The sequence below is a fragment of the Pygocentrus nattereri genome, chromosome 5 (assembly GCF_015220715.1).
Source record: "Pygocentrus nattereri isolate fPygNat1 chromosome 5, fPygNat1.pri, whole genome shotgun sequence".
Taxonomy (NCBI): domain Eukaryota; kingdom Metazoa; phylum Chordata; class Actinopteri; order Characiformes; family Serrasalmidae; genus Pygocentrus; species Pygocentrus nattereri.
In genome coordinates this window covers 12,941,496-12,956,205 of record NC_051215.1, presented here as the reverse complement: position 1 = coordinate 12,956,205, position 14,710 = coordinate 12,941,496, and the positions used below count along the sequence as shown (strand labels likewise).

At 40.5% G+C, this 14,710-nt stretch overlaps 1 protein-coding gene across 2 annotated transcripts in view; it reads right to left on the bottom strand.

Annotated features, from left to right (window-relative positions):
- Positions 1-3,142: 3,142 nt before the first annotated feature.
- Positions 3,143-14,710, bottom strand: part of tbck (TBC1 domain containing kinase) — a 91,837-nt gene continuing 80,269 nt past the window's right edge. For both annotated transcript variants that reach the window (XM_017720497.2, XM_017720496.2), the window contains exons 24-26: positions 13,749-13,924; positions 5,836-5,995; positions 3,143-4,559 (exon numbers count right to left, since the gene is read on the bottom strand). In XM_017720497.2, the coding sequence (XP_017575986.1) occupies positions 4,449-4,559; positions 5,836-5,995; positions 13,749-13,924 (447 nt within the window). In that variant the 3' untranslated portion in view covers positions 3,143-4,448. The remainder of the gene's footprint in view (positions 4,560-5,835; positions 5,996-13,748; positions 13,925-14,710) is intronic.

The window sequence follows — 14,710 nt, the reverse complement described above, 5'->3', positions numbered from 1 at the left end:
TATTCATAGTTAACATTTTGCAGGAAACCCACATGGACATAATGTAATCAACATAATCACAATTTACAGGCTGACCAGCGCAGTCTATTTCTTTAGTATTCCAAAAAAAACGACTGTCACTTCTTGTAAAGTACAAAAAGTAATGGCTGGCATGTCACCTACTACAGATGCATTTCTTAGATATTGCACCACTACAGCAAAAAGCTGCTTCCTCTTGCCAGGCATGTGAAGGTGACGTGCACATTCATCAGACAGACACTTTGGATTCAAAAGATATGCAAATTGTTTAAACTAAACGCTACAGTTCATGAGTGCTCAGCGAAACAAAGACAAACTCAATTAAATTTATGTTTACCTCCTCAAAAGTCTGAGAAAAGTGTTTTAATGGTTGATCAGCCTCTCCTTCCTTTTTTATATCCCTCAGCTAATCCGTCGTTCACTCTGAAGAGGCTGAAATAGAGGAGAAAATTTGACATCTCCAAAGTACCAAACTCAGAAAAGCACTTTCTGAACATTTCTCTGTTGACCAGGCAGGAGGCCATTATCAGCTGTTACAATCTGAACAGTGTGCCAGTGTCATCTGGAGGACTGGTGGCACGGCAGCAGGATCCATCCCAGTCAAATTCCACACTGAGTTCCGTCTTATTTTTGGCCTTGACCAGTCAGATTAGATTTCAGACCACCAGGCTGGTGTCTGAGCATCGCTGGAAAGTGGGTGAGCATCTCTCAGTAAAAAAATATGCTATATTGCCAAAAGTATTCACTCACCCATCCAAATCAGAGCAGCTAGGCATGCAGACTGCTTCCACAAACATTTGTGAAAGAATGGGTCACTCTCAGGAGCTCAGTGAATCCCAGCGTGGTTCCATGATAGGATGCCACCTGTGCAACAAGTCCAGAGCAGTGGAGACGTGTTCTCTGGAGTGACGAATCATGCTCGTCTATCTGGCAATCCGATGGATGAGTCTGGGTTTGGCGGTTGCCAGGAGAACGGTACTTGTCTGACTGCATTGTGCTAAGTGTAAAGTTTGGTGGAGGGGGGATCATTTTGTGGGGCTGTTTTTCAGGATTCGGGCTCTTAGTTCCAGTGAAAGGAACTCTTAATGCTTCAGCAGACCGAAGAGATTTTGGACAATTTCAGGCTCCCAACTTTGTGGGAACAGTTTGGTGATGGCCCCTTCCTGTTCCAACATGACTGCGCACCAGTGCACAAAGCCAAGTCCATAAAGACATGGATGAGCAAGTTTGGTGTGGAAGAAGTTGACTGGCCTGCACAGAGTCCTGACCTCAACGTGATATTCATCCAAAGGTGTTCTAAGAGCGGAGACTGTGAACCAGGCCTTCTCGTCCAACATCAGTGTCTGACCTCACAAACACGCTTCTGGAAGAATGGTCAAAAATTCCCATAAACACTCTCCTAAACCTTGTGGAAAGCCTTCCCAGAAGAGTTGAAGGTGTTATATCTGCAAAGGGTGGGCCGACATTGTATTAAACCCTATGGATTAAGAATGGGATGTCACTCAATTTCATATGCGTGTGAAGCCAGAAGCGTGAATACTTTTGGCAATATAGTATATATACGGAAAAACATGGACCACAGGTGTAGGAGAACAAGAGGAATGACAAAAGAATAAAAAGAAGTACCTGAAGAAGAAAAAGAAGAAGAAAGAGAGAGAAGAAAATCTTGGCTTAAAGGTCTGTTTCAGAAACACTAGTTAACATACATACATTTCACTTAGTCTGCATGAACCTACTTCAGTCTAATGCTAACACACTGGACACATTACGCCAGAGATGAACAATATACATTTTTCCTGCTTTAACTCTATTTCTTGACATGTTTTTCATTCCTCCTCTCATCCACCTGTCCTGGCTGAGTGCAGTGCAGGAGTTTCTGCTGCCGGCGCTGGTTCAGATGACTAATAGTGTGTGAGACAAACACAAGCTTTATCCTGCAGACACGTCCTGCTCTAATGACCACCAAATGACAATCAGTGCCACCACTCAATCCATCATTTACTACCTAAAACACACACACACACACACACACACACACACACACACACACACACACACACACACGCACGCACACACACACACACACACACACTCACACACACACACACACACACACTCACACACACACACAAGTCTCTTGGGTTTTTATTTTTGGCAACCTGAAATTTTGGTATCTTTAAACACAGATTTTGCAGGACAGTTTTTTTTTGAGTACATGCTGATCACCTCAGTGATTTGCTGTCAGGCTGGGTAAAATACAGATACTAGAAACTACTAAAAACTAACCTATAAACCAACTCAGTATCACAAAAAATGCATATTATAAACCTCTCTTGGTGCAAAACAGTAAGACAGCTGTTAAGTTTATTTTTCCTTTGTGCTCAGTATTATTGACATAATACTGATGGTCATTTGCATGTTTCTAGCCATACTGACAGGTATGACCGTTTCACTGATTCAGCACAGGGCTGTATAGTGCGACTACAATGAGAAATGAATTCTGTGGGAATACATAAACAATCACAGTCACACCTGATCCAGCACTGGTGTGCAATATCAAACATTATTTCCCCCCCTGCCCAAGCTGCCTTCTCAAGTGTAGTCATGTGAATCGAGATCTAGTGCTTATGGTAGTTCAGAAGTACAAAATGCCCAAAAGTTAAGTTTGTAATATCGTATGCTGGACTGGGATGTAATGGATTTCAAGTTTTCGGAATACATAATTAGAATGCTAAAATAAAGTTACCTATACTTTTTTTACCAGAATACTTTTGGAATATTTAATTACTGATCATAAACTAATGTGATGATCCTTTATAAATCTCAGTGTTACTGATGTAATGTTATGCCAAACATACTTAACTGCTGGAAAAGACTTCTGATCTGTAGTGTATCAAAAAGATATGTAATTACATGAGGCAAAACTGAAGTTGATACACATGTGTAATTCTATAGGCTGTACTACTGTAATCCTTCTGTAACATTGGCTAAATTATCAGTTATAGTTAGTGTTGTTACATGTTATTCATGTGTAACTACAGGTATTAGAGACAATATTAAGTGGGACCCAAAATTTCTTCTTAAAACCCACTTATGCAGTTATCACAAAGATTCCGGCCCATTGTTCATTTAAAGTATCTTTTTAATAATGTTAAACAAGTTGGTCCATAAGAGAAGCGAAAGCCCTCACCCACTTACAACGGGAGTAGCTTGTTCTACAGGGACGAGATGTCTAAGAATGATCAATTGCCACCATCCACACACACAAAATACTGTGCAACTCCAAGAGCCACAGCAAAAAAATGAACAGCACGATGAAGGTGCCAAGTTCACAGATCTAAACCTGCTCTGAATCTTTTCATATTTCATCATCAAAGCAGGATGTGGCAAAGTAACTGAATTCTCCAATGACAGAGGTGATCATTAAGAGAATTACAGCGTGCAGTACTTTAGAGGATGCAGCATGAACTAGTATCATACTCTGAATCTTTTGTCATTCTCACATTTGCGTGTACACACACACACACACACACACACACACACACACACACACACACACACACACACACACACACATTTCCTTTGGCACAAAAAAGTAAACTAGAAAAAAAATTCACATTTTCCTTCAAGACAAGAACAGAAACTTTAAGATAGGGAATGCCCATCATTTTTTTTCCAAACAATACAATAAAATTCAGACTGCAATGAAGAATTTAAGCATTCACTCAAGCTTTTTCTCAAATGCAACATCCATCACATCATTATAAAAAAACACAGGAAAAGATGGAGCTTTGGACTGACTTCTCCCCAACACACACACACACACACACACACACACAGATACATACACACTAGAGGTCTGCATGGGCGCAAAACTGAAGCTGAAATCTGACCCAAACCTATGACTTTGAGTCCCAAATCAACCAGGCCTGAGTGGTCCTGCTAAATCTGAAACCCAAACCCAACCCGAACCCGCTCGCAAGCACTAACAGGTGGATTATCACAGACATGGTTTTGCTGTGCTTTGCTTTATCACTGAGAGACAGAAAATGTTAAGATAAACTGATATTTCACTGTAATACACTAAGGAGTATTTATCATCAGTATATTTCTGTGGAACCGCTGGTCGTAACTGACAGAGAACACCATCCACCCTCCTCTGATCAGCTCGTCATGTTAGAAGACACTAAACACCAAAGTTCCTCTGGCTACTGCTTAACACAGTTTAGGTGAGAAAGACATGCAGATAGACAGAGGGAGAGACTACATTAAAAACTACATTAAAAAATTATTCAGTATTTAAAAAAAAACCCAGTCTAGTGTCGCACGTGAAACAAACTGTTAGGTTCGGGTCAGGCAGCAGAGCTTTTAAACACACACACACACACACACACACACACACACACACACACGCAGAGTTCTAGCAGAGTTTATATCTGAGGTGAGGGGACAGTAAGGAGACCAGTGGGCTTCATCTTGTTCATGCCGCCATCGAGGACACATACACGAGGGTAATTCACCTTCACCAGGTGGGCAGCAAACTGCAGAAAACACACACACAAATACACATTTCAATTCACTGACTTTATGCTACTTTTGCAAGGCTAATGTAGTCATTACAGCTTCAACACATCTGAAGTTCAGCTGGTTCACAATTCCTGCTGAAAGTTTCTCCAATATCTCAACCTCATTTTTCATTTGTCAACATTCAACAGGGTTAAAACATCTAATAAACAGTGAACTTTGTTTAAAATGTAAAACATAAAAAGTTCAAAAAAGGTTCTGCTTCCTCGACATGATGCTGTTGCTGTAGTTATGCAACTATCATTTCCATAATTCTTAACCTTTAAGGCCACCGCACACCAAGTGCCTTGTGAAGCAGATGGTACAAAGCGAAGCTCAGAAAGAGCCCCGATGAACATCAAGCTCAAGTTCATCCTACTCTCGCAAACCTAATTGAACAAAACTCTCAAGATCATTTAGTGAATTCATCACATTTGATATCAGTTAAATAACTCTTCACTATGAAAGATACTAAGTAAAGAAAAACAAATCTGGGCTTGTAACATGAGGTAACAGACCATCAGCATTTGTTTATTTATTCTAAGGACTTCTGATTGACTGCCTTTCTTGGTCGAAATTTCAAGCCACATTGTCAAGTCTTGTTCTGGGTTTAATTTAGTGCATTGGAACACATCAATGGCAAATGTTGGCAACAGTGAGTGCGCCTTCATCAAAAACAATGGCTTTGGATGCTGCACAAAGCATTGCACCACAGCTGATGGGCGGTGGCCTTTAAGCTCCTTTAACAGGCAACACTGTTACCCCCATTTACCACCTAGGTTCATTATTCAGTCATCTTAAGGCTTTTTACTCAATAACTACTATGAAATTAATATGCGAGCAAAAAGCATTAAGATGACTAAATAATAAGGTGGTTGCAAACCTCATCTCTAAGTCCTCTATATATGCATCTACAAATTTCATCTGACCCCTGACACAACCAGAGGCCAGTATGTCTGACTGTGTATTTCTTTAAAGGGGTCGGACAGGGCCAAGACATCATGATTTGTGACCGCTGTTACAGTTCGCGGGCAACCACCATAAATGTCAAAGAGAGAGAGAAAGAGAGAGAGCAACACAGCAAAATGAGACTAACAGAAAGAGAGATGGCAGGAGAGAAAAAGAGAATGAGAGGGTGTGGGTGAGAGAGAAGAAGAGAAAGAGGAAGAGAGAATAATAATAAAGAGAGAGAATGAGAGTGAGAAAGAGTGAGGGAGAGAGATGGAGAGAGTGTGTGAGAGAGAGTGTATTAACCGTAGCAGCGTTCTTCATGATGTTGCTGAGCACCACAATGACCCGGCCTTTGTAGCTGGTCAGCGCGTTGGTCCCGGGGCTCTGGAGCATCTCTCCATCCGGCCCGAACACTGAGCTGTACGGGACATTAATGCTGCCGGGGATGTGACCACGGTTGAAGCTACACAAGTGCAGTCAAGGGTCAAACTGATACACTCAACATCTCAGTCCGTCCTAGTGTGTTAAAACAAAGTGGGCACATAAAGGCACAGTGTCTTCCTGAAGAGACACACTGGTAACGTTGAGGGTCTCCTCAAAGTCATACACTTCACTAAAGTCATAGATCTCTTGATGCGAGAATTAGGAACTGGTGAGCTGAAAGAATGTGAGCCGTTATAAGGCATATGAGCTGCACAACCAAAGCATCGCTGAGCTTTTGAAACCTCTAATGCTCTTAAAATAATTAAAGGACGAAACAAAAACTAGACTCATTAGACTCAGTACAATGTGCGTCAGACAATTACATTTTCATATTCATACTAAAAAAAATCACTGTTTTCAACAATATTAAAGCAATGTGCATAACATGATTACAAATTGTCCAGTACAACTTCAAAGCTTTTAACTTTTGTAGGACAGTAGAAAGCTGTAAGAGTGATGATGATCTGAAGGCAAATAATGACAAAAAAATGAATGTAAATATATAATACAGTATATTAACATATTACCATGTTTAACCCTTACTGTTTTCACCAAGAAAAAAGCAGTGGAATTTTTTTGCATTTTTTATTTTTTTTTTACCTTTTTAAAATATTCATGTCTACCAAACGAGAAGGCACTTTGTGGCATATATATAGTGACTCAAATTGTGCTCTACCAGTTGGTTGAGCAGAACATGAAAGGGTTAAATTAGCTGGACTATTGAATAAGACATCTAAAAACAGCTTTTGGTGAATAGTTTGCAATATTTAATGTGCACTGTAATTGTTACTGTTGTATGTAATTGTTAATATGGCACTCATATATAACATGGTGATTGCAAACTTTCGAATGTTAGTGTATTGAGGAATGGACAGAGTAAAGCACATATACTACTGTAGTAATTATGTAGTAAAAAACATTTTTTCATGAATTAAAATCTGTTGAAGATGCGCATAAAAGGAATTTATTGTTAATACTACTAACGTCATGAGTATCAACTGATTTGTAGGAAGCTGTAAGAAATGAAGAAATGTCAGACGAGTCTAGAATGATGAACAAGGCTGCAGACGATTCTATGACCGTGGCAGCTGTAAAACACTGAGAATAAAGTTATAATAAAGTTAACATCCAGGATCCTCACAATTGAAAAGCAAAGATCAAAGACTGAATGTTGAGGCAGATACTTATTAAGGAATTACTGTAAATAGGTAATTACAGGACAATATTCATCATTTACTACCTTCTTGAAGTTCCCTAAAAAACTTGCATTCATCTAAGGTCTAACTTCTGCTATTTCAGTTTAAACAATATATCACTGATGTTGGAAAAAAACCTTGAATCTCCAAAAACTTTACAGGAGAAGGAAAAAACATTTTACTTTCATCCATCCATCCATCCATTTTCTAAGCCGCTTCTTCGTCAGGGTCACGGGGGGTGCTGGAGCCTATCCCAGCAGTCTTCGGGCGGAAGGCAGGATACACCCTGGACAGGTCGCCAGTCCATCACAGGGCAGACAGACAGACACAGACAGTCACTCACACACTCACACCTAGGGGCAAATTAGCATGTCCAATTGGCCTGACTGCATGTCTTTGGGCTGTGGGAGGAAACCGGAGAACCTGGAGGAAACCCACGCAGACACGGGGAGAACATGCAAACTCCACACAGAGAGGACCCCGGTCGCCCGGCCAGGGAATCGAACCCAGGCCCTCCTCGCTGTGAGGCGACAGCGCTACCCACCATGCCATTTTACTTTCAATGCAAGTCAATAGAACCAGATTTTTTCCAAGTCATTTTGGGTCATTTCTTTTGGCCCATTCTGCGTGGAATTTACACACAATGTAAAGAGCAACAGGCATTTTCAAATTATGTCAAAAACGAAAATGAACATACAAGTTTTTTTTCCGACAGCAGTGATACATTTATTGCAGAGCTGCATTACACGTGACTGCAGTTCAGCTAATTTGCACCTATTTAGTCTATTTATGAATCACACTGAATTATGTGCACCACATTTAATGATGTAAAACATGCCTTTGAGTTTCCTGTCTGTGTCTATAAAAGCCTCCATAGGATATGGCAGCCTGCTGACAGAGCTTCCGGAAAGTTTCCAGCTCCACTGTAAAGTAAGGGTGGTATGAGAATGAATGCATAGAGGACAGCAGGAAACCATGATGGAGACAAATGAAAGCAATAAGACTGCCTCTTGGGGCGAGGGAGTTGCAGCCAGGATGGGATTGTGCAAAATTTGACATAATAAGGGAGCCAGTCCTAAAGACAGGAGAGGAGAGGAGGTGCAGCAGAGCAGCAAATCACTCAAAAACCCAAAGAGAGCGAGAGAGGGTAAATGAGAAGCAGGTATAACTGAATAATCCTCGGTTTTAACTACCCTGTCCTGTCTGAGGAGCTGAAATTATCTGCAATTTCTACAATATCCATCAATAACCCACACTCACTTCACTCAAAAGCCCAACGAACTAATAATTACATTAACAATACAAACACACAAAAGCAGAGCTTTGCCTGACACTGGCAGACATTTATATGGCAAAATAATATTTGATTATAGGCTGGAAATTGTACACAAAAAATGAAAGATTATTTTCACAGTGGGGAAAATGCTGCTTCAGAGGGTTTGTGCACTTCTAGCTTTCTGCACTGCTTTTAAACAAAGAGAGAGAACAGCTCACTGAAGGTCACTGGATCTCACAGGTCTCATTTCGCCAGTGCATTACAGTTTGACATGTTGTCTACTAGTAGCCTTTGCACTGCCAGACTAAGAGGATGTGCACTTAGGTGAGTCATTAATGTGTATGGTTTTAAAAAGAAAGTTTTGCTTAGCTGATCCAAATCTAAAGACACTTATACACTATACGTCCTAAAGCTTGTATATACCTGATCATCCAGCCTTTCTTCTGAAATCAAGGGTCTTAATAGAGAGTTTGTTCACCATTGCTGCAGTAACAGCCTCTACTCTTTTTGAGAAGGGTTTACACTAGATGTTGAAACATTGCTATGAAGATTTAGTTGCAATCAAACTCACTAACAGCTTTAGTGAGGTCAAGTACTGATGTTGAGAGTACCAGTTCTGAATCACAAATGCAATTGAAACTCATCCCAAAGGCTGGATGGTGCTCCTTAACTACACAGTCTAATTCTTGGCATTTTTGTACACTGTAGATGCCCTGAATTCAGCCTGAACCAAAACTCCACATCTCTGGTCTACACATATGCCTATCCTTGTACGTAATTTGTGTTCACATGTGCCACCAGGGTCAGCTGATTGCATGACTTCAATCGCATCTTTCATAAACTTGTAAGCTGCTATAAACTCAGCAAGCAATCTATTAAAGCATTTAATCAAGCTATAAAATAAAGAAGGACAAAGGTCCCCAACATAATTACAACCGGCCTTGATTTTCATTCAGTAAGAGCTACGCTTTCCATTTTATTCACAAAGATTTTATCTACTGACTAGTTTCTAGGTTTCAAACAGCATTAGGCATTTATAGCATTAATTAAGCATAACATGGCTATGTCTTGCTTAGAGCTTTGACAGGAATAGTGAATAATGAAGTGATAGCAATGTGCTGACAACTGTCTCCCCCTCACTTTTTAAACGACTGCCCCACACCTCTTCAACTCCTCTTGCTGACGAGTGTCCCATTCCGCTGTCAATGCTATTCCCCAGAGAAGCAGTGTCCGCAACTGAAGCAAGTTATTAAAAACCCTTGAGCTGTTTAAGGAATAATCTTTGGCCTTTATGTTGGCAACCGTAGCTTATTGTTAACAAATTACATTGCAGAAAACTGTTATTAATAATAAATGAAATCAGCCTATTTAACGAATACACACACACACATTTTCTGAGCTACTTATTTTTCTGGGTCACGGGTGGAGCCTGTGCCAACGGTCATTGGGAGCAATGCAAGAATCACCCTAGACATGTCGCTAGTCCACTGCAAGGCAGACAGACAGACATATACATTCACACACACACACACACACACTCACACCTAGGGGCAGTGAAGCACGTCCAACTGGCCTAATTGCATGTCTTTTGGAGAACATGCAAACTCCACACAGAACAGACCCTGGTCACCCGGCCGGGAATCAAACCCTGACCACGCCCCTATTTAAATGACCTGAAATTACTGTATTTTGTATGTATGTGCTCTGTTTTATATAATGCTTAACAACACCCATAACCTGTGGTAAAATCACTGACCCTTGAGTTGCTTTTTTCTTTACTTGACTTCCACAAATCAGCAGATAAATCCACAAGGCCTCCCGCTTCCCAGAAGTGTCAAACGGGATAATCTCAACATGATCACAGTTTGAAGCAGCCTTGTATGGACGTATGGTGCATGCCAATACTGCTGTAAAGAGCTGCTGTGTTTGTATTTTCTTGTGTAGGGCCAGGTCTTTCACACCTCTTTAATGTGAAGCTGAGAGGGCTAGTGGTGCATGACGGCAGTAAAACACATCTCACGGCCCACCGGTTTCTGTCTGATCAGTTCATGTTGGCTCTCCAGGGAACAGGCGTGTCTTAGCCAAACTTCACACTTAATACAAAGCATCTAACTTTGGGGTCAGTGGTTTTGACTGTGGTTGGTGTCTTGTGTTGACAGTGCAATGCTATAAGTACACATCACATGTACAGATTTACACTTTGGAGTATACTAGCAGCTCTGGCACCGTAACAACAGATGACAAGTTAATCATCATTCAGAAGCAAAAAAACAAAAATAAAGGAAAACTGGAGGGTCGGGACCCATTTCATACTACGGTTTCACAGATTTTTCTGCTGTGGCCGGTATATTTGGGACTGAATTACTGGCTTTGCTGCTCTGCCCAAATGTAACTAGAGGTGAAAGATTGCTAAAATTAGTATGTTTGCATGTTGTCCCTGTGTCTGAGTGGGTTTCCTCCAGGTTCTCCGGTTTCCTCCCACAGTCCAAAGACATGCAGTCAGGCCAATTGGAGATGCTAAATTGCCCCTAGGTGTGAGTGACTGTCTGTGTCTGTCTGTCTGCCCCGCGATGGACTGGTGACCTGTCCAGGGTGTATCCTGCCTTTCGCCCAAAGACTGCTGGGATAGGCTCCGGCACCCCCCTGCGACCCTGACGGAGAAGCGGCTTAGAAAATGGATGGATGGATGGATGGATGGATGGATGGATATTTATATTTATCTCATACTATCCTATTCTGGAGAGTCTCTTTAAGCATTTAAAAGCACAGAAGCCCATTGGCTGTTCACGTCAGGTTGGGTAAAGGACCCTATGGTGTTGAATAAAGAGGAGAAAACTCTGTCATTATAGGAGGGTAAGGCCACATCAGATAATTAACACAGATGTGAACAATGTTGGCCTTTAAATAACTTATGCTAATGTTAACAGCTGAGAGATGAACAGTTATCCTCCTAATTGAGCTGCAAACAGCCGGTATAACTTTACTTCTCTGTAAAGTTTGATAGATTATAACTGTTATGGAGATTTAAATGATGTTTGAATGGAAAAATATAAACGTTAAATATACGACTGAATGTCGTGGAAAACTATGTTGTGTTTCAACAGAGATGATTTTGTCAGTTTGTGCGGTTAGGGCGGAGTTCAGTCACTATATAATCTGGTTTTCCTGGTTAAAATACCTCATATTATTAGCTAATTAATCCCTTCTTGAGCCGAACGAGGTGTAAACAGCAGAGAAATACACTAAACTATACAGTGCAGGGGCACCAAGCCTAGAATTTTAAAACACTGAATTAAAGGTCTGTGTAGACTCGTCATTCTCGGCTTTGTCAGGTCTTGCAGGTGAATCATTAACAAAGCACAGCAATAGCCCTGATTCGGTCCTTACCATGGCAGCAACTGTACAGTGTGATGTCACACAAAACACGGGAATACATTCTCAAACATGTTATGTCCCACAATGTCTTACAGCAGTACAGTCATTATTTATTAGTGCAGTCACTGGTTATTCCAAAGCTACAATAAAATAAGACTGTGTACACATCAAAGAGAACACAGTCTTCACGTAAACCCAACCAAGACACTACTAATGCTACTCTCTTCTCTATAAAACATGTCTGCTTTAACAGGCAGACCAGTTAGTATCAGACAACTGAGATGTGAATTATACAGTTGAGGAAAAACACCACTAGCACACTTAAAAGCCTAAACTGTCAAGCACCCTAAGCTAAAATTTATAAGCATAGTTTGACTGTTCCAGTGGCCATGAAAAAACTTACTTTGACATAGCCTATTTTAAGGAATTTTAAACGTCAAGCCTTTTACCTTTGATTTAGGCTTTGGGAATAGGTAAAAACACATATCCAGGCAAATATATAGTGCTGTGAACAGGTATGTCTCCTATTTATTTGCAAATTTTTACATGTGAATGTTTCAGATCACCCAGGTAAACACAAAAATGCTGTTTTCAAAAACATGTTAAAGAAAAAATGGCATTCAATCCCTCCTGGACCTCTGTGGAAAAAAAATGAACTGCCCCCTGTTTGGCACTAAACCTGCCAGTTAACAAAATGCGACTTACTATTAGGTTTAATGTCACTAGTCACTGGCATGATTATTGCCAGAACTGTTAAATCTAAACATCACTTGAATAGAACCTGTCTGGCAGTGTGAAGCAACTCAGGTCTCAAAAAGCAGCAGGACAATGATCTGAAGGACACAAGCAAGTCCATCTCTGAATGGCTCAAAAGAAACAAAAGTAAGTGTTTGGAGTGGCTGAGTCACTCAAGTTCATGCTCGAAAAATCCTTCAACAAAGCCGAAATAAAACAATTTTGTAAATAAGAGTGGGCCAAAGCTCCTCTATGGTGATGTAAAAGACTCATCATAAGATTTAACAAACTTTTGATTGCAGTTGTTACTGCTAAGGGTGGCGCAACCAGGTATTACATCTAGGGGGTAATATATTTTTTCACATGGGTGATTAAAGTTTTGAATAAATCTTCATCGTCAATAAATGGAATGTTTGTTTTGTGTTTCCTCGTGTTGTCATTTATCATATACTAAAATTAGTTTGATGATTTGAAACATTTAATTAGCAAAAATAGGAAAAATTGGGTGGCGCAAATACTTTTTCATAGCACTGTATGCACGGAAACGTACAGAGGTCAGGATGATAGGAGGACTAAGAAAATAAAACTGCGCTAGGAATGTACTACTTTGCACTTTTAGAAATGCTATAGAGTGTCACGTTTTTGATTGACCACAACATATATCACAATATATTTTACAATATTTTGATTGAAATTGCCAACAAGGTTTGTGTATATTTCAAGCAACTTATTGTTTTCTCACACCTCTCAGATGGGAGTGGGGGGTGTGGAGGCTTGACGACTTTTCAGTCCATCCATGCCTCCCTTAACTTTGGGCCTGTGTACTAGGGTTACAACTACAACTGCAACTACAATTAATGTACTGACTATTACTCAGTTAATCAGCTAATCGAACTCTCACCTCTTCTGCAGTTTATTGTGACTGCTTCCCATCACAGCATTGCTATCATTCAAAGCTCCATATGTGTGATAAGCTACTTTCTCTTTCAGCTTGATTTGAAACAAAAGAAGCTATATTGCCTCTACACCTGCTGTAGTATAATGTGTGTGAATGAAGGTGTATCATATGAGCACTATAGAGAGTTTTAAGTAAACAATGCACTGAAGGCAAACGAAGACTGGAATTTTGAATAGCATTGCCAAAAGGATACTCCTCAGAACTCCGGATGTCCACTGCCACAATCTTGGTTTTGACCGTCTTTGGCCTTTTTACAGGTGTCTTAAAATGCGCTGGGCCTGTCAGCTCACACAGGTCAATCAGATCCTCAGCAGAGATACGCGGGGAAATCTCGGCCTTCAGCTCAGACAGCTTTAGTGGCTCACGAGACTGAGAGAGAGAGAGAGAGAGAGAGAGAGAGAGACTCAGACTCAAACTCTAATATTCTGTTATAAAATTGTGTTGCACAAAACAAAAAAAAAACAAGGTGAATTCATATATAATTTTAACACAATTACATAGCAGATTTAGAAAACTATTAAACTAAAGAAAAAGAGAAGAGGCAGCTAGACAGAAAGAGAAAAAAAAGAAGAAGAGCAAGAGGGAGAAAGATGGACATGTGGGGTGTAATTGTGTCTCAGGGCTGGCAGAGTTGGGGACAGGTGAATTTATAGCCACGCCACACACTGCATCATCACTGGGCTAGTTGATGTCAGACAGCAGAAAGGAGAGAAACTGCGCCAAAAGGGAAACGAAAAGCTGTTGGGAGACATGAGAAACACGAACACTTTCTCGTTCATTCTAACCCTGGAGCATTCAGCACCAGCCCAGCATCACCTGTGACCTTAAATAGTAGAGGAGAAACATTCTCCTCTTGGCTCATGCTGAGCATTCAGGGCAGTGCACTGACCACCACACTGCCTCAAAGGAATGCATTTTAAGGGGATCACTTATAATCCATTTAAAGCACTGGCTCATACACTGAAATTCATCATACTCCTAAAAAAACCTCTCTCTTTTCAGAAGATGCTCTCACATTAAAAGCAGCCAGCACTGAGTGGGCATGAGGTTTAGAGGCCAAGAAAAAAACCCTGTTCCCACACGAAAAAAATAAATATCCTAAAAACACTGAATGATCTTTAATCATTTTATGTCAAGGCAAAAAAGCAGCAGCTT